The 26,375-nt window shown below is 39.9% G+C and overlaps 1 protein-coding gene across 1 annotated transcript in view; it reads right to left on the bottom strand.

Moving 5' to 3' along the window:
• Pdzd8 (PDZ domain containing 8) overlaps positions 1-26,375 on the bottom strand; it is a 75,138-nt gene that overhangs the window by 18,096 nt on the left and 30,667 nt on the right. Inside the window, exons 2-3 of the mRNA XM_004659302.3 lie at positions 25,886-26,008; positions 13,942-14,044 (exon numbers count right to left, since the gene is read on the bottom strand). Coding sequence (XP_004659359.1) covers positions 13,942-14,044; positions 25,886-26,008 — 226 coding nt within the window. The remainder of the gene's footprint in view (positions 1-13,941; positions 14,045-25,885; positions 26,009-26,375) is intronic.

The raw sequence follows: 26,375 nt of genomic DNA, 5'->3' as shown, positions 1-26,375 counted from the left end.
ATAATGAAGATTTTTATTCTGCCCTCTCATGGAAAGGATTTGAGGGAAGGGAATGAGGCATGGTCCTTAGACAGACACCCGGAATGTCAGCACTAACACGAAGAAGTAAACAGGAGTTTTTACTGGGTGCCAGGCAGTGTGCTAAGTGTCTGACATGCATTCAAACCCCATGCCCTGTAAGGCAGATATAATTTCCTCTATTTTAAGGGTCATGAAAGAACTTGCTCGTAGCCATAGAACAGAATAAAAGAATATGGATTTGAATCCAGGCTTACTGGGTACAATTTGTAGCGATAATTGTAATGTGAAGTAAGCTCTCTGAAGAAGCTGCAGGTATGTTAATATGCAGCAACTGACTAGAACATCATTTATTGTGAGGAGATAGAATGTTGTAGGTCCACAGCCAAAATTCCTTCTGGATATTGTAGGCTCTTTTATAGCTAGCTATCTTAACTTCAGTATCTGGTCTAACATTTTCTTGACTATTATGTAAGCTGTAAACTTCATAGAATGTGCCACTAAGTATACCTTTAGCCTCCAACAATCTTATAACTCTAAATATGTTATGAGATAAAATCTGAAATCTTTATAGGAAAATTCCTCTAACTTGCTGTGGGCCTACTTACCTGATGGTTCCCATCAGTGAAATTGGTACATGTATTAATTCATGACTTTTCTTTGTTGCTCTGTGACTATCAAAGTATACATATCCTCTTCCAGGATGGGTCATACCATTCAGGGTAACCTGAATCCATGTTCTGTAGTGTGGTGGTTTAAAATGGATGTCCCCCAGTAGATTCAAGAGTTTATTAGAACTTGTAATTTAGATCTCCAGCTGCCTGGCTGGAGGATGTGTCACTGGGGGCAAATACTAGGGTCCAGTCTTAAGGTGTGTTTGCAGGCAGATCTGAATTCCAGCAAAAGATACACAAAGTGCCAGAACACTGCCTTATGTTCCTGGAATGCTCTTGCTTGTGGTGATAGTGATGGTTACTTCTCTCTGCATGGACCTGTAGAAGTGGTCCAGCTTCTTCTGCCATTATGGAACTTCCCCTCTATCGGTAAACTTCAACAAATCCCTTCCTCACATATCTTGTGCCTGGTTTGGAAGTTCATTCCAGCACCTTGAAGCTGACTGTGACACCTAGTTATGGTCACTCCTCTGTGACTCAGAACAACCTAGCTTCTCATTCATTTAAAGCAGATTTGTTACTTCACATCAACATCAGTACAGAAAATCAGCTGTGGGTCGCTCAGCTTAGCGGTGCAGAATGTCTACCACTTGCCAACTGGGCCTTTTCTCTTTTCATGTCTTGGTTCCTTTACATGTAAGATGAAGATGATAACATGCCTATCATCATTATGTCTTTTGGGACTGATCCATGCAGACTAAACAGTTAATGCATATACAGGTCTAAAACTTGACCAGAAGAAATGGCAGTATCTTATAAATGCTGACTCTTTCTGACTGGGTACTTCTGGGCAATAAGGTGGGTAACTACTTACTGCACTAACTCTGACAATACCTCTTAACATGTTCTTGAACCCTTTGTGACCTAGTTCCACATTCTGCATCTATGCATAACTCAAAAAATGAGCTGTCTGGTGAAGTAAGTTTTTATGGGAAGGCACTACCATGCCTTAAAAAGGACGTTTTGGCTTGTGAGAAAGGGACTGAGTCAAACAGTTTTACTTAGATCACAGTAAACTGAAATGTACTGAGAAACAGAACATAAAGCAATGTTAAGCTTTATAGCTATTATCATTAAATTTAAGGCTGGGGATACAATTCAATGTGCAGCACTTGCCTAACATGTGCAAACCCCTAGGTTTGATCCCTTGTGTTGTCAAGATATAAATGATTTTTTAATTTTAACACTAAATTGTGAAACCATTATTTTTCTTAATCCACTAAGAAAAAAACCAAATTAGGCATAAAGCACAAATAATGTGTTCAACTTAAAAGTTCACTAAAAGTTGAAGTAAGAGAGGATGGGGAGTTTTCTCACCAATTAAGCTAGTAAACCCTACTGCCCTGGGTTCAATTCCCCAGCACTTATCTTAAGCCAAAAACAAAAGTGGTACATGCATTTGCTGCAGCAAGAGATGTTGGCATGCACCTCTTCCCAACCCATCCCCCCACATATCAATAAAAATTTAAAACAAGCCGGATATGGTTGTGTACACCTTTAATCCCAGCACTCAGGAGGCAGAGGTAGGAGCATCAGTGTGAGTTGGGGGCCACCATAAGATAGATGGTAGAGTAAATTCTAGGTAGGCCTGGGCTATAATGAGACCCTGCCTCAAAAAAAAAAAAAACAAAAAAAAAATTAAAACACAAAGTTGAAATGGTAACATTGAAAATACAAAAGCAGAACCCAGCAGATCAAAAAAAAAAAAAAAAAAAATCCTCTACTGTTGACCTGCCCTTTGACAGTTACTATAACTTCAAATCAAGCTTACAGAATGAGATCTTTTCCTCTTCCTCCCTCCTGCTCAAAACTGTGGTCTTTCTGGCTTCATTTCTCATGATAGCAGAGGGTATCCCAAGCTACCCTGACTCTATCTTTCATTTCTGTTATCACCATCCTGGTTTAGAATTTTAATTTCCTGTCAGCTCTACTATTTCAAGTCTTTTTCTTGCCAAGTCATCCTTGATTTTACATACTGAATAAATGTATTATTGACTATTTCCTATGTACCAGATGCTGTGCTAGAAATTTTCATGTGTAGACTCTCCTTTCATCCCCATGTGTCATATTCATTAGCCAAATTGGCCACCTCCCTGTGCCCTACTCAGCACTATCAGTCTGAATGGGAAGGGTGCATATCATTTCTTCCATCTGATAAGCCGGCCTCCTTGCTGTCTCAAAATCCTACATATACTATTAAGGCTTGGCTCAAATATCATTTTTATATATATATTCATTTCTAGCTTCCCCAATGTTATTTCCTCTTTACCAGAACCATAGTACCTTGTTATAAAACTTTACCACAATCCTAAACCAGCAGCAAAACTTGATATACACAGTAATGCTGATCTCATTTCTCTTGAAGAGAAGGATCATGAGAGATAAAGCAAGAGGGGAGAAGGGGAGAGATAGATATTACAAAATTACTTATGCCTCATATTCAATGGTTTCCTTCACATACTTACAGATGTGGAGTAAACCCTACGTTTTAACACAAGTTCCTACTCTTTCTCAGAACTTCACAATCATATTAAACAGTAAGAAAGCCTGAGTCAGAGAAATTTATCCCTTATTTTTAACTAAGATGAACCTTAAGGTGGAAATGTTACACAGGATTTACTATTGAAGATAAAAGCATTTGGTTTATTTAAGAAGACAAATTATAAAACATTACATATGGCTAAAATTTCATTGAATCCCCACTATACGCTCAAATGTTATCAAACTGAACTAAACCAGAGTTTTCATAAAAACTGATATTCCCAACCCCCCAAAAGCTTTATTTGGTTTAATCTTTCTCTTCTTTTTGATAATATGATGGCAAATGGTTAAATAGACACACCAAAATGCTACCTGCAAGGCATCTGGCCTTAAGGGCCAAAATGCTACCTGAAGGCATCTACTTTAAAAACTTATGGAAATGCTACCTGAAGGCATCCTTCTTAAACACACCCAAAACACTACCTGAAGGCATGTTCTACAAACACACTAGGCATGGAGCACTTTGCTCCCCTTACATGTTATTATTTCAGATCCCGGTTCTTCAAAGAGCTTTAAAATGCTTGTGTGAACATTCAGGGAAGATGAACCAATCTAGACATCGTAGATTCATTCATATCATTTATTAGAACCATTTTTGTGAATTAGATCTCAAAAATCATTATTTTCCCCCTTTCCTTCCAAATCATTCACTGAACAGCTGCAAAATGAAAATGCAGCATACACCGAGCATATCTGTCCCTTGTGACATCCATGAGCAAGCATGCAGCCTGCAGTAATGTCAAAGACTTTTAAGCATCCTTTCATCATTAATCATCAGGGACATGAGATTTATCTTCATAACTCAATAGATCCAGTTTCCTGCCCAGTAATATTTGTTGATTACCCAATTGTTTACTTTTTTGCATTTACATACACTCACTAATCATAATCACTCACCTACCTCTATATTTTTAGCTAAGGAATATTGATTTTTTTCTCACTCATTTAAATTAATATGGTTATCTCAAGTTAATTCCCCCACCCCTACTTTATCAAGTTCTGTATTATAGAAAACAGAAATGTAAAGAATTCTCCATGAGAATTTCATGGTTTCAATATAAGCATAAATAAATCTAATATTTTAAAAAAATATTTTATTTGGGGGAAAGACAGAAAAAGGGAGAGAATGGGCTTGCAAGGGCCTCTCTAGCCACTGCAAACGAACTCCAGATACATGTGCCAGCTAGTGCATCTGGCTTATGTAGGTACTGGGGAATCAAACCCGGGATCTTAGGCTTCATAGGCAAGCTCCTTAACCTGCTAAGCCATCTCTCCAGCCCACAAATCTACTTTTTGTTACCTACTCTCATGGAAAGTTGAGCTTCCTGTTTTGGAGGCACAGTGACATAGAGTGTAAGTTCTTTAAGCATCCTACAGCTTTTTAGGTGAACAGTGTAGAATTCTTCCTTATGTACCTACTTATAAGAGCTCTTCCTTAATTTTGTACCTCTTAACTTGGCTCTTTTTGGAAAAGCTCACTGGTGTGCCCAAATGTGAAGATGTATTGTAGATCCTTCCTGATCCGTGCTGTTCCACATAGCAGCCATGGCTACTGGTGGCTACAGAGCATTTGAAAAGTTGGTTGGGATGAGCAGAGGTTCAAACAACTTTTTAAAATGTGCTGACGACAAAATTTAAAATAATCTAATTGAAATGTCCTCAATCATTTGGGCCATTATAGCTGGTCATCCTTATTGCTTTCTACATCTTTAAGCCACATCTATTTGTTGCAAAATATTTTTTAATTTGATGTCTGGGGAATTTTTGATAAAATACCATCATTAAAAGTTTTCTGAGCCAGGCATGGTGGTGCACACCTTTAATCCCAGCACTCAGGAGGCAGAGGTAGGAGGATCACCATGAGTTTGAGGACACCCTGAGACTACACAGTGAATTTCAGGTCAGCCTGGACTACAGTGAGACCCTATCTCGGAAAAATAAAAAAGTTTTCTGGGCTAGACAGATGACTTAGTGCTTAAGGCACTTGCCTGAGAAGGCTAAGGACCCAGATTCAATTCCCCAGTACCCACATAAGCCATATTTACAAGGTGGCACATGCATCTGGAGTTCGACTGCAATGGCTGGAAGCCCTGATGCAGTCATTCATATCCTTCCCCTCCGTGTGTGTGTGTGTGTGTGTGTGTGTGTGTGTGTGTGTGTGTGTGTCCCCAGTAAGCTAGAAAGGGGACATAAAGGGATAAAACGGGAGGGAGTAGACGAGGACTTAAGAGGATGGTACTGTATATACGTAAGTAGAAGAACAGATTAATGGGGGTAAAAAGGCCTAAGTGAGGTCAGGGGAAGAGACTGAGTAAAGGAAAGGTGGAAGAGGGTTAATCAAATCTAAGAGGATATAAATAAGTTACATGGAAAACTACTTTTTTGGATAATGGCATACCCAGAAACTAGACTGCTACTAGAGAATTTTCAGTGACAGGGATGGGATACCTTCCAATGGCTTGTTGGCTAGGGAGTTCCTTGATCCCCCCCCCAAAACATTACAGGCCATTGCCAAGGCCCTTGGCTTCCCACCAGGAATAGATGGTAAGACCCTATTGCTGAAGACTCCACAATACTTGGGCTGCAAGGCCACTGAGAAATCCTGCTAGAGCTGAGCTGAAAACCTCCTCCATGGAGACCAGCTGACAGAAAGCTGGAAAAAGCCATACTGCATGCAGTTCAATGGGAGAGAGAAATCATCTGTAATAAACAATAGTAGACACTGCAAGCCTTAAATTTGGCCAGCCAGGACAAAGAGGTACAATTGTGACATGTCTGTTATGGGGGAAACCAACCAATCTCTAACTGGACTGGAGGCCCATGCCACAGGAGGGAATACATCCCTGATACTGAAAACCTATGACAGGGGAAGTCAAGAGCCCTAGGGGTGTAACACCTGCATTTGTCTGGCTAAATGTATATACTATGCTCACCAAACGGCTCAGTATGTACTTCTTTTAGTGTTCATACCCATATATTAATACTACTCTCACTTTTGTTTAGAGAAGCTTTTCTTTTCAGATGGCAATGACCTTGGGATGACTCAGAAGGCATCATGGTGCTGAGAAGTGACCGAGGAGAGCTTAGCACTAAAACGTCTCTATCACAACTTCCAAGGTTCAGGGTCCATTGTGGAAGAGGTGGCAGAAAAGAGGCAAAGGAAGGGTAGGACTCCTTACAATGCAATTTTCCAGACACAAAATGGCCTGAATATCCATGATGTCACAGTGCCTGGCAATACCTACACAAGACCCCCATAATAGGAAGAAAAGATGACAATATCAAAGTAAAAGAGAGACTAATTGAGAGGGGAAGGGGATATGATGGAGAATGGAGTTGGGAAGGGGGAAGTGAGGAGAGAAGGAATCATCATGGCTTATTGTAAGAAAAAAATTTAAAAAATCACTAAACAAAAGGACAATATTGGTGTGTCTTTAATCAAGGATCTAAAAATCTTCTCTCTAGCACAATAAACAATACACATTTACTCATTTATTTATGTTGTTGTTGTTTTGGGTCAAGCCCTTGCTAGGTAGCCAATGTATTACTCTCTCGTTGCAGGACAAAATAACTGACTAGAAGCAACGTAAGGAAAGAAGGGCTAATTTCAGGGAAGAGTCAGGCCAAGTCCGCAATGGCAGGGGAGGCACAGCGGCCGGAGCTGCCACAGCTGGCCCCACTCTGCACACAGCGAGCCCGCTACGACTGCTCAGCTCACCTTCTCCCTTTTGTTCTCACTGGGAGCCTCGCCTGTGGGATGGCACTGCCCACTGCTACAGTGACGCTTCCCATTTCAAGTAGCCCAGCCCAGAAATCCCTCACGGACATACCCAGAAATGTGTTGACACGGTGATTCTAAATCCTGTCAAGTAGACACCCACACTGACCTTGAACTCTTGATCCTTCTGCATTAGCTTCACAAGTGCTGGGATTACATGTGTGCACCACCAGACCAAGCTTAAGACACTTGAATCACAATATTCCTTTTTCTATTTAATCGTCGTCAAAGTTGATAATATACTTGAGATTGCATAGGAAAAGATGGTATCAAAATAAGAGAGACTGATTGGGGGGAGGGTATGATGGAGAGTAGAGTTGCAAATGGGAAAGTGGGGGGGAGGAAGGAATTACCATGGTTTATCATTTATAATTATGGAAGTTGTCAATAAAAAGAAAAACAATTCTAAAAATTGAAAATTCATTTGATGCTTCCTTTTGTTCTATTTATATACTCATTTATCATTTTCATCACATAGGAGTGATTCCCTTAAATACAGCTTTCTCCCCCAACAGACTGCCTTTCATCTACCAAGTGTTTGTTGTATTTAATTGTTATAACTTTTACTCTGGCAATAAAAGGAGTCACTGGGCTTTACAATAAGCCAGGATTCCTATGGATTGGCCTCAGTCTTGGACATCTGCACATGACTGATCTTTTGAAGGCCCCTGCATTTACATGTCTTCTTCCTGTACTTTAGACATCTCTCCTTACCTTAGTTGTAAAATTATCCCATTCTCACCACTCCCAAGCTGTCTCTTAAGTATGAGAATAGCATTCATAGGCCAGATTTTTGCTGGTGGCAGTGGAACTTAACAGAACCAATACAGATCTTATATACAATCAGAAAACTTTAGTCCTTTGTAGTCCACCTCTTCCACAATGGACCCTGAACCTTGGAAGTTGTGATAGAGACGTTTTAGTGCTAAGCTCTCCTCGGTCACTTCTCAGCACCATGATGCCTTCTGAGTCATCCCAAGGTCATTGCCATCTGAAAAGAAAAGCTTCTCTAAACAAAAGTGAGAGTAGTATTAATATATGGGTATGAACACTAAAAGAAGTGTCTTTGTACCCTCCAAAGCACAGATTCATTAGACTTTTGTCTGCCCATCTCTTTCTGGTACTTCTTAGAGAATGGGCATCATTTCCTCAAGTACATCTAATTGTAAGGGTGTGTCAAAGGTAGCTGATGGAAGCCTGATGAGCAACTGGTCACTTCTCAGAAGCAAATTCTTAAAATAAACAAAACAACAACAACAACAAAAACAGCAGCAAAGAGAAGAAAAAGTACCATAAAAGTCAAGCTGAAAGATAAACATCTAGAATCTGTAAATTCAATTTGTAAAGCTTCAGAGTTCTGGGTAAGGCTGTCTCTATGGAAAGCTCATATAATAGTTGCCAATGTCAAGTTGCTGGTTCTGCTGAAAAAAATATACTCTCACCCTAATAATTTCAAAAACTCATTTATGGATTCTCCCTAAATCTTAGCTGAATGTCCTCCAAGGACTTACCAGTCCATGATTTTTAGGTTAAAAGAGCATAGTATGCCCTACTGCCCTTAAAAGCACAGTAACCTCCAGAACCTGCACATGAGATCGCACAGAGCACGGACTCTTACACGTCAGCTCATAGTGAACAAACAGCTGCTCTCCTACTTCTTTTACCCATCTACTCTACAGTAGGAGACGTAGAAGTCTTCCTTGTAATTCTCTCTATTTCAAAACAGGAAGAAATCCATACTTGTCCACTGTTGCATAGTGTTGATATTTTTACATTAATTCTACTTGTTGCATTCCTAATCTTCTGTCTCTAACTATAGAAAGAGCCTTGGTCTCTTAGGAAGGGCAGTTGATTAAGAAGTGTTGGAGTGCAGTGTGGGAGGCTAGAAAGAGGGAGCAAGGTTAGCATCGAGAGAGTTCAAGGCAAGTACATTTTACTTCAGATGCTGACAAAAGGCCAGGATATACCTCAGTTGGCGGGACACTTGCCTCTCATGTACAAGGCCTGAATTCAATCCCACAAGTGAGAGATAGCATTAAGCTTATTTCATTCTTTAAATTCATTGTAATTAATGAAAAATTTACTGAGTGGACAGCTCAGTGGGTAAAGTGCTTTGCACAAGCAGGAGGACCCTAAGATCAGATCTTCAGCACCCAGGTAAAGGCTGGGCCCTGCAGCACTCATTTGTAATCCCGAAGCTGGGGAAGAGACAGGAGGATCCCTGGGGGCTGCTGGCCAGCTAGCCTACCGGAGTTGGTGATCTACAAGATCAGTAAGAAAACCAAATAAGGTATCTCAAATAAATAAGGTGGAAACAAAATGAGGAAACCGTCCAACATGACCTCTGACCTCCACATGCACGAGTGCACATACACATTATGGTATTTACACAAAAAAATGGACTTAAGCATGAAGATGTTATCTATACCAAGACAGCTTCCTAAGCCCATCAAATAATTTATTATATTTGTTTTGTAGTGATATGTTATTATATATACCCTAAAGCATCAAATCTTTTCTTTTTCTTTTTTTTTTTTTTTTTTTTTGGTTTTTTGAGGTAGGATCTCACTCTAGCCCAGGCTGACCTGAAATTCACTATGGGGTCTCAGGGTGGCCTCGAACTCACAGTGATCCTCCCATCTCTGCCTCCTGAGTGCTGGGATTAAAGGCGTGCGCCACCACGCCCGGCACAAATCTTATTTCTTACGTTTTATGTTATTTTGAAAGCATGGTTTCGCTTGACATGGTGACGCATACGTTTAATACCATCACTGGGGTGGCTAAGGTTGGAGGATCACTGTTACAGGCCAGACTGGGCTACAGAGTAAGTTCCAGGTTAGTGTGGGCTAGAGTGAGAACCTGCTTCAGGAATTTTTTTTTTTTTAATAAGAAAACACATTTAAGTCACCAAACTATAATTTAATGCCTATAGACACTGTTGTTGACATTTTCAATACCAGATGTAATTAGAAACTAGACTCCTGTCTTGAAAACCAACTATGACATGTGCTACAATCTAAAGCAATGATTCAAGATTAAAGACTCACTAACTATTCCTATAAAATATTAAAGCTGTCTAATCTCATATCTTTGCAAATACAATAAAGAAAACTGAAAAGGCCAGCAACAATGGCAAGTTATGACCAATTCAAAGTAAAGCCAAAACCTAACAGCACAAAACAATAATGCTTTTTAAAACCTGGATGCCTAAAGCAATCCTGAGCATAAGGAATGTTAAAGGTTGATTTCAAGTTTTACTACACAACCACAGAAACAAAACTAGCAAGGTACTGAGAGCAAAAGACATGCAGATCAAGGGAAGAGAACAGAGGATCCAGATATAAACCAATGTAGCCACAGTCACTTAATTCTTAACAAAGATGCAAAAAATATAATCGAGGGAGAAAACAACCCTTTCAACCAATAGTCCTGGGAAAACTGGATGTCTGCACGCAGAAGAATGAAACCAGATTCTTTTCCTTTCACCTTGTACAAAAAAAAAAAAAAAAAAATCAACTCCTAATGGATCAAATAAATCCTTCATGTGGGACCTAAAATTCTGAAACTGGTGGAAGGAAAAGTGCTGAACACTGCTCAAGACACACTCATAGGCAAAGGCTTTCTGAACAGGACTCCATTCACTCAGGAATAATGCCAACAGTTGACAAGATCATAGAAAATTAAAAAGCTTGTGCACAGCAAAGGAGATAGTTAACTTAATGAAGAGATGGCTTGCAAGATGGGAAAAAAATCTTTGCTAGCTGTACATCTGGCAGAGGATTAATATCTAGAATGTAACTTAATAATATGTAGACTGTAGCTTAATAATACCTAGAATGTAACTTAATATCTATACTGTATCTTACAGACCAATGAGAGCAGGGAGAGGTGAGAAAGGGAGGGTACGGAGCATGGAGAGAAAATGCACAAAGTACAATACAGGTTTCTATGAAAAGTCCTAGTGTAATATAGTTCTGTGTGTAATAAATATGCATATGTACAATTAAATAATAAAAGAACTCAAAAGCTAAACAGTAAGAAATTAAACTACCTAATCAATGAAAGAGCTAATGAGATGAACAGAGTTCTGAAAAGATGAATCACAAAAGGCTTTTAATATACCCATGAAAAAACTGTCCTACCTCAGTAGTCATCAGAGAAATGCAAATTACAACTACATTGAGATTCCACCTCACCCCAGTAAGCATGGCAGTCCTTAAGAAAATAAGGAACAACTCTGGAAGGATGTGGACAAAAAGGAAGCCTTATGCATCGCTGGTGGGAATGTAAGCAAGCTGAGGCATTATGGCAACCAGTATTGAGATTTTTAACAGAACTAAAATTAGTCCTACCATATGACTCAGCTTTACCAATCTTTGGTATTTACCCAAAGGACTCCAAGTGAACATACCACAGAGATACTTTCACATCAATGTTTAGTGCAGAACTATTTTGAATAGCTATGTTATAGAATCAACTTGGATGTCCAACAATAGAGGAAAGGACACAGAAAATGTACTATGTACATACATGGAACTTCATTCGCAGGAAAATGAATCCAATGGGACATACTTATATTAAGTGAATTAAGTCAGTCTCAAAAAGAGAAATATCCATGTTTCTCTCATTTGTGGTTCCCGGATTTTACACAAAATCATGTGTGTACATCTGACAGGAAAGCAGACAAAACTACCTGGGGGAGGAGGTGAGGCAGGGACTAACCAGAACAGGGAGGAGTAAGAAAAGGACAACAGGCGTGTGTGAGTGTGAGGTATCCATGATCAGTGTACCCCATACACCTGTCTGAAAGTGTCTCTCTGTAACATAGTACCACATTCAATGAATACACAATAAAAATTAAATAATAATAACAACAACAACAATAATACTTTTTCATAGCAGGGTGTGGTGGTGCACACCTCTAATCCCAGCACTCAGGAGGCAGAGGTAGGGGGATCACTGTGATTTCGAGGTCACCCTGAGATTATATAGTCAATTCCAGGACAGTCTGAGCTAGAATAAGACCCTACCACAAACAAACTTTTTCAAGTAGTTATATGTTTGAGCACAAACTACAACTGGTCTATTGACTATTTGGAGGTGTTACTTCAAATTGTTTAAAATGTAACTTAGGGCCTGGTGGTTAAGGAGCTTGCCTACAAAGCCAAAGTTCCCAGGTTTAATTCCCCAGGATCCACATAAACTAGATGCACAAGGTGAAGCATGCATCTGGAATTAGTTTGCAGCGGCTAGACGGCCCGGCATGCTCATTCTCTCTCTATCTGCCTTTCTCTCTCTCCCTCTCAAATAAATAAATAAAAATTAAAACAAGAAAAAATGTTACATGTGACAAAGTTGGGGCAGGAAGAGCCACTAAAGAAAAAGGAAACCTCCCCTCCTAAGTCCTCTGTTCTGACCAAGCCATTACCATGTTCAAATCTTAAACAGCTCCTAACTTTCAAAACCTCAGGCTCTGTGGGTCAGCTCATTCTCTCCTACTAGTTTAATTTCTCCTTGTTTTCCCAATTAGAACAAAATTACTGTATTTCTTCTAAGAAAACTTCAAAGCACCCACACCAGTCACTATTATATGAAGAAAGTAGGAACAATCTAAAAGTTAAGGAACATCCATAGAAATGCCCCATGGTCATCAATTAATAAGTTAGTAGCATCCTGGCAGACACCCTGAGATACCAGGGACATATTCATACTAAAAAATTATTAATGGTTTCCAGTGATTCAAATCGACCTGGGTACCCTGTACTCACTCAGGCAAGCTACTCCAGCAAGACTAAGGCCTTTGCTACCAGCACAGGATTAAAAAGCTTCCTTTATCGTAACTGCCAACCCCTCCATCAGAGCGTCGCCATCTTCGGAGTGCGCCATCCGCTTTGCTGTTTGCTCGCTCTATCTTGAGGGTGTGCTCAACCCTCTCCCTAGTCTTCTACCACACCACATCTGCCAGACCATGCCAATGCCAAAGGAATAGCTTCTACTTGTCCTTAGCTGTTTCCTCAGTGTCTGCAACAGTGCTTAGTACAAAGTAACTGTTTAAAAAATAGCAGTCAAGGGTAGGAGAGATAGCTTAGCAATTAAGGTGTTTGCCTGCAAAGCCAAAGGACCCTGGTTCGATTCCCCAGGACCCATGTAAGCCAGCTGCACAAGGTGGTACATGTATCTGGAGTTTGTTTGCAGTGGCTCAAGGCTTCAACATACCCATTCTCTTTCTCTCTATCTGCCTCTCTCTTTCTCTTGCTCAAATAAATAAATAATTTAATAAAAAAAAAAAAAACATCAGTGAGAGCAGGGCACGGTGGCACACACCTTTAATCCCAGCACTTCTGAGGCAGAGGTAGGAGGACTGCTGTGAGCTCAAGGCCACCCTGAGACTACATAATGAATTCTAGGTCAGCCTGGGCTACAGTGAGACCCGACCTTCAACCCCCCGCCAAAAAAAGTGAATGAACGAATGCTCTGAATTACATGCCTTCTAAATTTAGTAAAATTATTTCCTTCTGATTCCTTAACTCAAACAAAATGCTGAAATCCTGAAACAAAATCTAATCAGACTGCTTCTTATGCAGTCTTGAATATTACCTAGTTTTATTTATTTTTTATTTTTTTATTTTTTTTCTTTTTCCGAGTTAGGGTCTCACTCTGGTCCAGGCTGACCTGGAATTAACTCTGTAGTCTCAGGGTGGCCTTGAACTCACGGCGATCCTCCTACCTCTGCCTCCCGATTGCTGGGATTAAAGGCGTGCGCCACCACACCCGGCTTACCTAGTTTTATTTATTCTATTTTGTTAACAAGACAAGAAAGAATTGTTTATAGCTTTGCGATGACCAACAATCGCCCTAGGAATACAGAACATTAATACAAGCATTCCTACAGACTAACAAGCAGCTTATAGACAAGACTGTCCATTTTACCGTCTTAATAGAACTCCTTTGTTTTTCTTCCCAAACGCCACTGCTCAACTCAAGTGTGCAATGAACATTGGCTTCTCTGTCATAGGACCCAAAAATGAGTAACCTGCAACACAAAAACAAACCAGGGAAAGTATTATAGCAGTCATGTGCAACAAATATGTTCTTACTGATAATCCAGTAGTAATACATTATTCCATTTATATCTCAGTAACAGAAAAAACTAAACGTTTGTAACACCCTCTAGTGGAAAAGTGAAGTACAGCTCAAGTTTCATGAGGTTCCAGAGCATGTGTTTCAGCAGCTAAATGAAATACTCGTGAGGTTAAAGCATTGGCCAGATATCTTTATGTAGCTAGCAAGAGCTACAGATTTTCAAACTGGATTGTCAAATTCAAAATAAATACAAGTGATGCATACAGTAACACCATCTATGAAAATCCAACTGCAGAAGTATCCTACAATCAACTATAAACTCTCTCTTTCACACTTTGTTGCTTATTGTGCCTTTAAACAAATTAACTTCTCTGAAACTATTTCCACCTCTGAGAAAGGGACAAAAATTGTACTTACTTTTCAGAACTACTTTCAGGGAAAAACAAGACAATATATATAACACACAGTGCCTAGCAAACAACAAGTGCTCAGTAAATGTTTTCTAATCTTTAAAAAATGCTAAAGAATAATGCCATCACCTAATTGTCATGCAAACATTCAGTTCAAATATGAACACTGAGGCCCCATTCTAAGACATAAAAGAGTTTTATTTTGGGGGTGTGTGTGTGTATACATTTTTATTTTTGAGGCAGGGTTTCACTCTAGTTCAGGCTGACTTGGAATTCTCTATGTAGTCTCAAGGTGGCCTTGAATTTCAACATGGCGATCCTCCTACCTCTGCCTCCCAAGTGCTCGACTTAAAACTTTTATGGTTGAAGAAAACAAAAGTACCAGTGTGTTCAAATTCCATATGATATAGCCTCAGAATCACACTGTAATTTCCTAGCTTTTCTCTGGAGTAAGCTTGTTAAGAGATTTAGCATTAATCAACATTTTGACTGTCAGTTTAGTACTTTATCTCTACATGGAGAGCATAGGCATGAATGAGAGATAAAAGTGGATAAATTGTATCATGGAAATTTGAGAAAACTGTGGACTAAGTTTAGAGATCTTAAGCAAGATCTCATATCATGCTCACATTTCACAAACTGAGAAACCTGAATAATTGCATGGAGGTAAACCCTAAATTTAAATAATTCTTAAATATCATTAAAAGTCTTTAAGCTTAGTGCTCAAGACCTATTAACAAAAAGAAGGTTGGCCAAATGCACTGGGAGGATACCTGTGTTTAAAGTATTGAGTTCAGAGCAATAAGAATTTTCAGTCACCAAAGCTCTACTGCCATCATCTGGTCAAAGAGTGAACTGCTTTGGGGCATTCACCAGACACCACAGAATGTGCCCAACCAGGGCTCAAAGGCTAGGTCAAAGCTCAGGAGTTCAACTCAGAAGCCTAATTTCCAGGAATTCTCCCTAAAATCATAAGCTGTTCTATATTCTTAATAGTACTTTTAAAATAATAATACAAAGCATAATAAAACATTAACTCAAAATGGCCACAGTGCTAAATACAAAATCTTAATTATAAAACTTTCATTAGAAAAAAAAATCTTTTTTGTCTCTAGAGTAGGCAATGGATTCCTATGACACAAAACACACAAACATCAAAAGGAAAAGCAAAGTTTGATTTGATCACATTTTCAGTTCTCTGTAGGGCCTGAAGAGTTACCTCAGTGGTAGAACAGCAGCAACAGGGAGAAAAATGAAAAGAAAAGAAAAATAAAACAAGAACAAAGAATCAATTTTTTTTTGTATTTGAATGAATATTATTACTACATAAGTAAAAAGTGACTGTGAATGAATATGGGGGACTTTTTTGAGACGGATGAAATGTTAGGGGGTGCTAGGGAGATTGCTCAGTGGTTAAAGACACTTGCTTGCAAAGTCTGCTGGCCCAGGTTTAACATCCCAGACATACATATAAAGCCAGGTTCCTTTTCAGCAGCAAAAGACTCCGGTGCACTGATAAACACATAGACATGAGTGACTTTAACAATAATCACTTTTATGAGATAGGATCATATGCTTCAAAGATGTTTTTATAAAGATAAAACAAATAACTGATTTACTATTATGATTCAGTAAAATATTGAGACAAGACAATATATTTCAATAAAACATAAATGTGATCTTGATCTGGGATGGTTGTCTGATAACCTACTATATTAAAAGAAAGATACTACAAGGTAAAATAAGTTATAAATAAAAATCCCTAAAATATTAAAAGATAATATCACAAACATTTACTACTATTCTTAAAAATGAGAATTTAGGGGTTGAGAGATGGATTTTTTTTTTTTTGCCTGAGAAGCCTAAGGACCCAGGTTTGATTCCCCAGGACCCATGTGAGCCAGATGCACAAGGTGGCACAAGTGTCTGGTGTTCTCATGCTCGCTCGCACATGCTCTCTCTCTCAAAAAAAAAAATTAAAAAAAAATAATTTTTAAGTGAGAATTTAAACACAAACAGCATTATTTGTCCTACCCAGAAGTGTTGGAGGATTCACTAACAAATATAAATTGTCATTATTTAGTGAGTATAACACCTAAACTAGCTCCTCTTGATAGGAATTTTAAAATTCCATAGTAGTCCTCCTTGCAGAAGAACTAAATATTATTATAAAATATGGGCTTAATGCTAAAGGATTACTTCTGTTTCTCTATCAATCTTTCAACTTTAAACTGCTTCACCCTTTACATATTAAAGCAAAAATCAATTGAAATTTAAAAAAACTTTACTCACATAATCAAAAACCTTCTTTTGCTTTATAAAAAACACAGTAATTGGATATTATTAAAGAATAAAAACAGCTGGGCATGGTGGTACATGCCTTTAATCCCATCACTTGGATGGCAGGGATAGGAAGATTGCTGTGAGTTTGAGGCCATCCTGGAACTACAGAATGAATTCCAGTCAGACTGGACTAGAATGAAACTCTACTTTTGGTGGTGGTGGTGGTGGTGGTGGGGATTAAAAATGTCAAAGTCATATTATTTCTTATTCTACCAGGAGGTCAGGTGTGTTGGTGGCATGGTCTGACTCTCTAAATCACCCCCTCCCCATAAAAGCACAGAAAGCGGGCTGGAGGGATGGCTTAGCAGTTAAAAGTGTTCATCTGCAAAGCCAAAGGACCCAGGTTTGATTCCCCAGGACCCATATAAGCCAGATGCACAAGGGGACACACCCATCTGGACTTCATTTGCAGTGGCTGGAGCCCTGACGTGCCCATTCTTTCTCTCTCTCTCTCTCTCCCCCTCCCTCCCTCCTTCCCTTCCTCTCTGTCAAATACATTAAAAAAAATATTTTTTAAATAAAATTAAAAAGCACAGAAAGCAATAATGAAACAAAAGCAAAGACATTAAAGCCTAACAAAACCAGTGACCAGTATTTTATGTAACAGAAGTGAAACAGTCACAAGTGCAATTATAAAATAGGGTAAAAACAATTTGAAAAAGCCGGGCATGGTGGCACACGCCTTTAATCCCAGCACTTGGGAGGCAGAGGTAGGAGGATCACCATGAGTTCGTCACCCTGAGACTAAATAGTGAATTCCAGGTCAGCGTGAGCTGCAATGATACCCTCCCTTGAACGACCCCCACCCCAGTTTTTTGGAAAATCACATAAACAATGAGAAGCTAAAAGTAGATAAGAGTCTGCTCTGAGATGAATATTTAATCTAAAACACTTGTATCTGGAAGGAGTACAGAAGTTAGCTTGCGGTTTTCTAGTCTAGGCACCATTCAACCTGAGCTGCAGGAAAATAGTAGTGCTGAAAAGAAAGCACAAGGTTCACGGGCTGCAAGTATCAGAAGACTCGACGCAAAGAGCACTGAATTGGGACAACCAGCACTTGACCATCACATCCTCCTGCCTGAATAAAGCAAGGAAAACTGCCAATGAATCCTCAACTCCTTGCAGTAGCTTCTTGCGCTTGCATGAATAAGGCAAGTTTGAAACTATTTGAAATGTATTAAAGGACTCAGGGTATGAGTGATGCCTTTGGATCATCTCCACTAAGCTTGTAGTTTCTGATGAAGTCCGCAAGTCCACCTGACACTGCTGAGAGTAATGAAATACAAACTGGAGAAGAGCCATAGCAAGGAATCCCCATGAAAACAGACTGGATATGGGCCTATCAGGCGAATCAGGATATCCAAAATATACTTGCATATGTGTATAAATAAGTATATTTCCTAATTCTGCCTATTGAAGTGGACCTACAGATACATGAAGTAGCAATGAACACACACACACACACACACACACACACACACACACAATGCCTAAACATTGGGTTTCTAGACCATTCTAGAACCAGGCAGCACTCTTTAGAAGAACAGCTGGTTCTAGGATGGTGGCAGAGATGACACGAGATAAACATGTAGCACATTATTAAACACAAACAAAAGAGGGAATTGTGATAGAAGCACTCAGGAGCCAGCATGAGGAAGGCTCCTATTGGCCAAATCTGAAACAATTTAAGCACTAACCTAATTAAGTATAGTGCAAACTTGTATCTTAAGAAAAACTGGTATCTATGAGTCCACAATGACAACAGATCAATGAAGGATAAAGGCAGATGCTTGGCTACAGACAATATCAACTGCTATGGTGCTCTGTATTTTGATTATATTTAACATTAAAAGAAAAACCTGTGGGCTGGAGAGATAGCTTAGTGGTCAAGGTGCTTGCCTATAGTACCTAGTGACCCAGGTTCAACTCCCCAGATCCTATGTAAGTAAGACACAGAAGGGGACACACGTGCAAGGCCGCACATGTGCACAAGGTGGTGCATGCATCTGGAGTTCGATTACATTGGCTGGAGGCCCTAGGGTGCCAATTCTCTCTCTCTCTCATAAAAAGGCCAGTCTATTGGGCTTGCTTCAACAAAATAAAAATAAGAAAACCTTTTTAAAGACATATTTTTGGAACCCAATAACACAAAACAACACCTTTAAAGTGGATGAGAAATCACAGGCCTTAGAACATCACAAGTGTGACAGTGAAAAACTGACCTGAAGTATCTCCTACTTAAAATGAGTAAAACTCTACTAAAAATACTGCTTTGGAGTATACATCATCCTCATATATCAAAACTTTACAGCTCTTACTTTCATTGAGCATACCCTTCATTTGTTCTTAAAAGTATAACTAGTTGATAAAATCAGCCTCTCACAATAAATCCATTATGTCATTAAATGTCTTTTATATAAAGATCTGTGGGCAAATCTCGCTTAGAATTTGAAGCCAGAATCTTTTTCTCTTCAAGAACATGTGTAGTTCACCAGAAACCACAAATGAACTAAGATACGTGATAACTGGCTTGACTTGGTCATTTCACAATGTATGCAGATTTCAAAACAACATACTGTGTAAGATAAACGCAATTTTGTCAGTTAAAACAAGTTAATTTAAAAAATAAAAATGGGGGCTGGAGAGATGGCTTAGCGGTTAAGCGCTTGCCTGTGAAGCCTAAAGATTTCGGTTCGAGGCTCGATTCCCAAGGACCCATATTAGCCAGATGCACAAGGGGGCACATGCGTCTGGAGTTCGTTTGCAGTGGCTGGAAGCCTTGGTGCGCCCATTCTCTCTTTCTCTCTCTCCCTCTTTTCCCCTCTGTCTGTTGCTCTCAAATAAATAAATAAAAATTAAAAAAATATTATTTTTAAATGATAATAGGAGCTAAGTAATCCATCAAGTTTGTTTGTTGTAAGAAAATTGATTTCTATGTGGTTTTTTATATATCTTATATATAAGTACATAAGTACATTTTTTTTGCAAAACATTCTAAATCCATGAAGATGTAAGATGCTTAACTTACAAAGAATCTTAGCACTATGAAAGTAACAGTAATGTGAAATAAGGCTGTCTCTTTAATAGTACTACAAATATAGCAACTGAGTTTATCTATGTGCTGACTTCAGTTAACTTAAAACTATGCAATCATTAAGAGTGACTGCTTTTTAAAAAGTTTACAAAAACAAAGTGCTAGAACCAATTTTTTACAAATAAAATCACTTTTTCACTTTCGAGATATTGGTTAGAAAATTCAAAACTGAAGGGAGGAGGGTACTTAATAGGTTGATATTGTATATATGTAAGTACAATGATTGTTATGGGGAGGTAATATGATGGAGAATGGAATTTCAAAGGAGAAAGTGGGGGGGAGGGAGGGAATTAACACGGGATTTTTTTATAATCATGGAAAATGCTAATAAAAATTTAAAAAAAAGAAAATTCAAAACTGCATTTCAGGTAACTAAAACTTAGCCTTCTTTTATAGTATGAGGCCCTTTTAACTTAATGGAATTGAAAATCAAGTTTTCATAACCAATATGCAAAAAGAACATAGCTTTGTTTAAAGGTCTTTCTTCTTGATACACACCCCTGTGATCACCGTGAGACATGACAGAAGTTCATTCCATCTTCCACAGGCTTACGATGAAGTAAACCTGTCCCTTAGTTCTCCCTCTCATCACAGTACTCACCAAGGTTAGGGAGCATCCCTGCTCACTTGACAGATGAAAATGCTAGAATGGGTTGAAAGAGTAACTTCTCCTCCTCCCATAAACACTTTCACGCAATCTTTAAACTATGTGAATAACATTATACCACACAACAACATTCATGTTAAAACAGTGCCACGAAAATTCTTTAGATGCTGAGCTGTTCCTAAGGTTAAGCCAGCCCCTGGCTTACAGAACCGATCTAAGAACAAGACTGACAACTATTTCCCCCTTTAACTTCATTATGAACTCTCTAGAAATATTGGTCTAATTTTTGACAGGTGACATGGAGTCTGTGGGTAGTCCAGGAATGTCCTTGAACTCCAAACCCTTAGTTTATGTCTGCTTTTAACCAAAGAATTGGATAAAATAAGACTGAGAAGGATAATTATTAAATTATTATACTTATTTAGGGAAGAACAAAAATCGAGAAGGAAAACAGATACATCCATGTGGTCTGAAAGCCCATGTAGGCCTAAAAGAAACGTGAAAAGACAATTAGAGAGAGGAAAAAAGAAGTACAGAGAGCTGCTGCCATGTGGAGGGCAGGAGGGTAGAGAGGGTCAGAGGAGACTCACCAGAACCTGAAGGTCCAGGAGCCATGAACTGGCAGTTCAGAGAGCTTGCCCCTCCCCCATATTTATAACCTTACTGTGGTGGGCTTTACCTTCTGACTCAGGCAAACCAGAGTGAGAGTTGATTGGTCTGGGCTAGGGGCTGCTTTATGAAGAGGCCAACCATGATGCTGAACTTGACCAACTACAATGTCAGAATTAGATTTTACATTCTAGGAAAGGGGACCTCCCTCCTAGGAGGGGCTCAGGTTGGTTGTAGAAAAACAGATATAGTGAACTCCTTTAGGCAAGAGATAAGGAGAAGCTAGCTTCCTCTTTGATCTCTAGCAAAGTCCTGCTCCCCCAGTCACCCTAACTGCCTAACAAAGCTACCTGACTCCCTCTCATTTCCTCTTCTCTTGAAGACACTCTAACTGCTGTTACAGGAAAGAGGATGACGGTCAGCCTTTAACTGCTTCCAGCTGAACAGGGTTGCAGAGTAACTGTACTTAAGAGTCTCTCCCAGAGGGAGGACTATCTAAGGGACCCCAAAAGTGTACTGATAGAGTGCGGGAAGACAGTTTTTGGAAGAAAAAGTTAGAGAGAAAGAATAAAAAGCAAGGAGTTAAGGGGAAGGGGACACACAGCAAACTGGTCACCATCAGAGTTTCCATTCTTGTACACTTCTAAGCCTTGGAGAGTACTCAAGGGAACCCAGGTGGATGGGAGTTACATTGTCTCAGGACCATCTGAACCTGAGCTGACTGAAATATGAAAAGCTAGGTTAGCTACCCAGTAGGCAGGACAGCCAGAGGGAGGGATCTTAAATCATACCCTTACCACACACCTTGGCACACCTTGCCTGCTTCAGTCATAGGACTCAACTCACTTAATCAGATCTCTCTCAAACATGCCCCCTGCCCAAGTGTGGTACATTCCTCCTTTGAGCCTAGGCTGACTGGCTGGGATACCTAGTAGAGGTGTGCCCACCTCTTCCTGAGCACAGACTCTAAAATATAACTGCAAAAAAAAAAAGTATTATTAATTTATGTGATGACATATGCACACGCACACACACATGGTGGGGGGAAGGAAGGAGGGAAGGGGAGAGAGAGAGAGAGACAGACAGACAGACAGACAGGCAGGCACAAAATTGGCACACTAGGGCCTTTAGCCATGGCAAATGAACTCCAGACAAATGTGCCACCTGTGCATCTGGCTTATGTGGGTACTGGGGAATTGAACCTGGGTCCTTAACCAAGTGCCTTAACCACTAAACCATCTCTCCAGCCCTGAAATATATCTTACTTGGGCACAAAGGGAAGTATTCTTCCCCTCTCTGGCCCTTGAGCCACAAATGACGACATGCCTGGATCTTCATGCCAGTCAGATTCTCTCTCCACCTGCCAGGGTGGGAAGGGATGTTTTTTATTACTACCTTTACTGTTTCATCTCTTTGGAAGCACACATTATTTTTAAACCCTGTTTCCACATATTTATCCAAGGTTCATGTTTGTTTATGGACTCCCAGACCACGTGATGTATCTCTCCCCCCAGTTTACCTGACTTTCCTCAGCCCTTTCCCACCCTCACAACCCTGTGACATTTGAATACAATGTGGCAATTTAAATTGAAAATTATTTTCTCTAGTCTGGATTGGCAATTCTTTTGTTAATTACGACATGATTGTAGGATTTGGGGTTCCAGGAAGCACTCCAGTCCCCCAAAGTCGTCCAATTCAACCTAATGACAAAAATCGAACAATATAAAAACCCAGCGAAAGTTTGGCTGTCACATTCACCCTATCCATCATCGTCAACCGAGTTCCTACTCTTCCCTGCTGAAGAGGTCACTGGTTTCCTATGTACCCTTCAGAGCCCAGGACACAGTCTTTCAAATACTCTAAAAATCTTAATGCCTTTCTTTGTGCCATCTGTCTCAATTCAACATGACCTAAATACTCTCTTGACTACTTTCTCAATGCATGCTGCAGTCTTTATTCCTGTAGCAAGGCCAGAAGTAAGCAGCACTACAGATAAAGTAGGCGAATGTGAGCAAAGAGCACCAAAGCTAAGAGATAATCAACCTTCAATCCTCCAGCACCACAGTGACCACAGAACTCACCTTTTCTTAAATATCTAGCCTTGTAACAATTAGGCTTATTTTATTGTACATTATGATTCCTTTTATAAGATACACATATTTGAATATTTGGCCCCTTTCTTGATAAAACACTTCTTCACAAGACTTTCTGACACAATGATACATAATCCTGAGTCACCTCAGGACTTACCAGTATACTTAAAGTTAACCTATTAACAAGGACACGGATGCGTTAGGTAATATAACTTTAGTGCTCCAGTTCTTATTTGTATTACAGGTTGGAAATAAGAATTAAAACCAGCATGTATCAAGTTAGAAGCACAAATAAATATCACAGAAATGCAGCAAAGGACAGTACACTCAGAATCCTGAACAGACAGAGACATTAAGAAGACAGCTAGCTTTTGAGCTGTACCAGCAGGGGTTGGTTTTAGAGAGACAGGATAGGCCAGGAAAGTAGCTTAGGTCAATAAGGATCCTGGCACTTTAAAAGACCTATGTGGGGCTAGAGAGATGGCTCAACAGTTAAGTAAACTTCCTGTGCAAGCATGAGAGCCTGAGGGGTCTGACTGTGCCTCATACAAAGCCTGGCATACGTGCACATGCCTGCAATCTAAGTCCCGCAAAGGGGAGCAGAGACCAGGGACTCACTGGGCTCTAGAAAGCAGTGAGCTCCAGTATCAGTAAGAGACTCTGGCTCAAACAAGAAAGGGCAGAAGAGTGATGCAGCAGGACACTCCACATCCTGCACTGGCCACTCAAGGCAGCTGAGTGCGTGGGGAGCCACAAAGGCACATACAAGTGAACACACCACATACCACATTATATATACATAATACACACAAGCCAGCTAAATAAGCTGTCTAGTGAGGAATGGTGAACTACAGTCTGTAGTCCAAATTTAGGCAACTACCTGTGTTATATGGGCCACTAATGGTTTTCATATTTTTACATGGCTGAAAAATAAATAAAAAACTATTTCATAACATATAAAAATTATGAAACTTGGGGCTGGGTGATGGCTCAGTAAGTTCAATCTCCAGACTCTATGTGAAAAAGAATAAGCCAGGGCTGGAGGGATGGCTTAGCAGTTAAGGTACCTGTCTGCAAAGCCAAAGGGCCTAGGTTCGCTACCCCAGGACCCACGTTAGCCAGATGCACAAGGGGACACACGCATCTGGAGTTCGTTTGCAGAGGCTGGAGCCCTGGTGTGCCCATTCTCTCTCTCTCTCCCCTTCTCTTTCTCCCTCTTTCTCTCTGTCAAGTAAATAAATAAATAAATAAAATATTTAAAAAAAAATAAGCCAAAAGCCATGGGTGGCAGTTCTATAATCCTAGCGTGATTATGCTCATGATGGGGTGGGAGGTGGAGACAGCATTTCCCAGAAAGCTCCCTAAGCGCAGGGAAGAAGCGCAGAGTGAGAATCTGGGGAGAACCCTGCCTCATACAAGGTGGGAAGGTGAGGCCTGACCCAAACATTGTTCCCTGACCTCATGTGCACTGTGGCATATGCACACCGGCACTTACATATGAACACACACATACCACACACCAGTAAAAAAATAAACAGGGCTGGAGAGATGGCTCAGTGGTTAAGAGTGCTTCCTGTGTGAGTGTGAGGGCTGAGGGAGGCCACCTGAGTGCCATTCCTTAGAACCCACAGAAAGAGGTGGCATGGCTAAGCACTTGTGTCACCCTAGAATCACTGGGGCTGGTTAAACCACCAGACACACCAGAATCTCCTCAAGGAAGCAAGTGGATACGCAATGGAGATGACAGTCAATGCTCTCTGCTGGCCTCTGCACACACATGTGCACACCTTACTCACACTGCCTAACACCTACTACACACATGTGCACACATAAAGCTAGCTCTGAAACCTGATATATGTATCACCTGTGACTGTACTTATAGTACATGCTAGAATTCAGAAGCTGCCACAGGGACTGTGTGAATCACAGAGCCCAAAATATTTACAACACAGACCTTCGGAGGTTTAGTAGCCTCTCTTCCCCTTGGGAAGGCCTATATAACTGAAGCACTCTGAGGATAGTCTGAGTGGGAGGCAATGAGCGACAAGCTGTAACACATAGAGAAGAAGATTACAGTCTCATCCTAAGAGTCAATGGGAAGCTACTTAGTTATAAGTAGGAGGGCGACAATCAGATCTCTGTCTTTAAAGTTATTCTGGCTATTATATGGACAACCACAGTAAGAAAACTAGTACAGGAAATAATTTAAGCAATGTATGAATATGGCTTGGGCTACTGTAGTAAAATGACAAGGCAAGGCAAGATTCCTTCCAAATGCATCATGGTTCAGCATCTCATTTTGCCAATTTAATGGCCACTTAGAATTCTCACAATTCTAAAAACTATTATGCTAGGAATCGCTTCCCAATAGGCAAAGTAAATAAGAAATATGCCAACAGAATACTATGCATCTAAAGGAACTGGCAATTACCATAGAATGTCTCCCCAGAGTACTTTCTAAAATACGGTTTTGTAAAATAGAAAGGACTATTTTTTATTAAATTTATGTTTAAAGTAGATGATTTATTATTTATAAGTAAAGAACATAAGCTAATATCAAAGAACACAGTACTTCAGAACATTTCCATCGCACGTTCTTGCCCATGACGTAGTAATGACAAGACAAAGAACCCACCTGCTACATTCTAACAGCGTCACTTTAAGACGACCCTCAGTAAGTGCCCACTGTTGTATATGGACGTGCTCGTCATCGTCTTCAAGTCCTTGTGAGGTTTGGTGTGGAAAAAACGGCTTAAACCTGGAAAAAGGAAAGATCAGTCTGAATTTCTGAATAATAAATGCCATAGTTTAGAGCAAAACAGCATACTAGCTGTATTTTAAAAACTCGTAACAGAACATCTGACACTGTATGTGTTCTAGAAAACCAAAGCTTACCACACTTCCTCTTAACTGGGAAACTAACAGAACCTTTCATGGTGGCCCGCAGGAAGTCTTACTGTACGCCTTCACTGACAAACCAGGACACTTAGAACACAGAAAAGGGAAAAGTAAACTTATCCTCAAGTTTGGACAGGGGCAAGTGAGAGATTTTTGGACCAGATGGGAAGCATGTTCCTAGAGTACAAGATCCAAATTCAGAATGTACTACTCTGTGGACACAAAAT

Source organism: Jaculus jaculus, chromosome 1, assembly GCF_020740685.1.
Source record: "Jaculus jaculus isolate mJacJac1 chromosome 1, mJacJac1.mat.Y.cur, whole genome shotgun sequence".
NCBI classification, from domain to species: domain Eukaryota; kingdom Metazoa; phylum Chordata; class Mammalia; order Rodentia; family Dipodidae; genus Jaculus; species Jaculus jaculus.
This window is presented reverse-complemented; position numbering and strand designations above follow the sequence as displayed.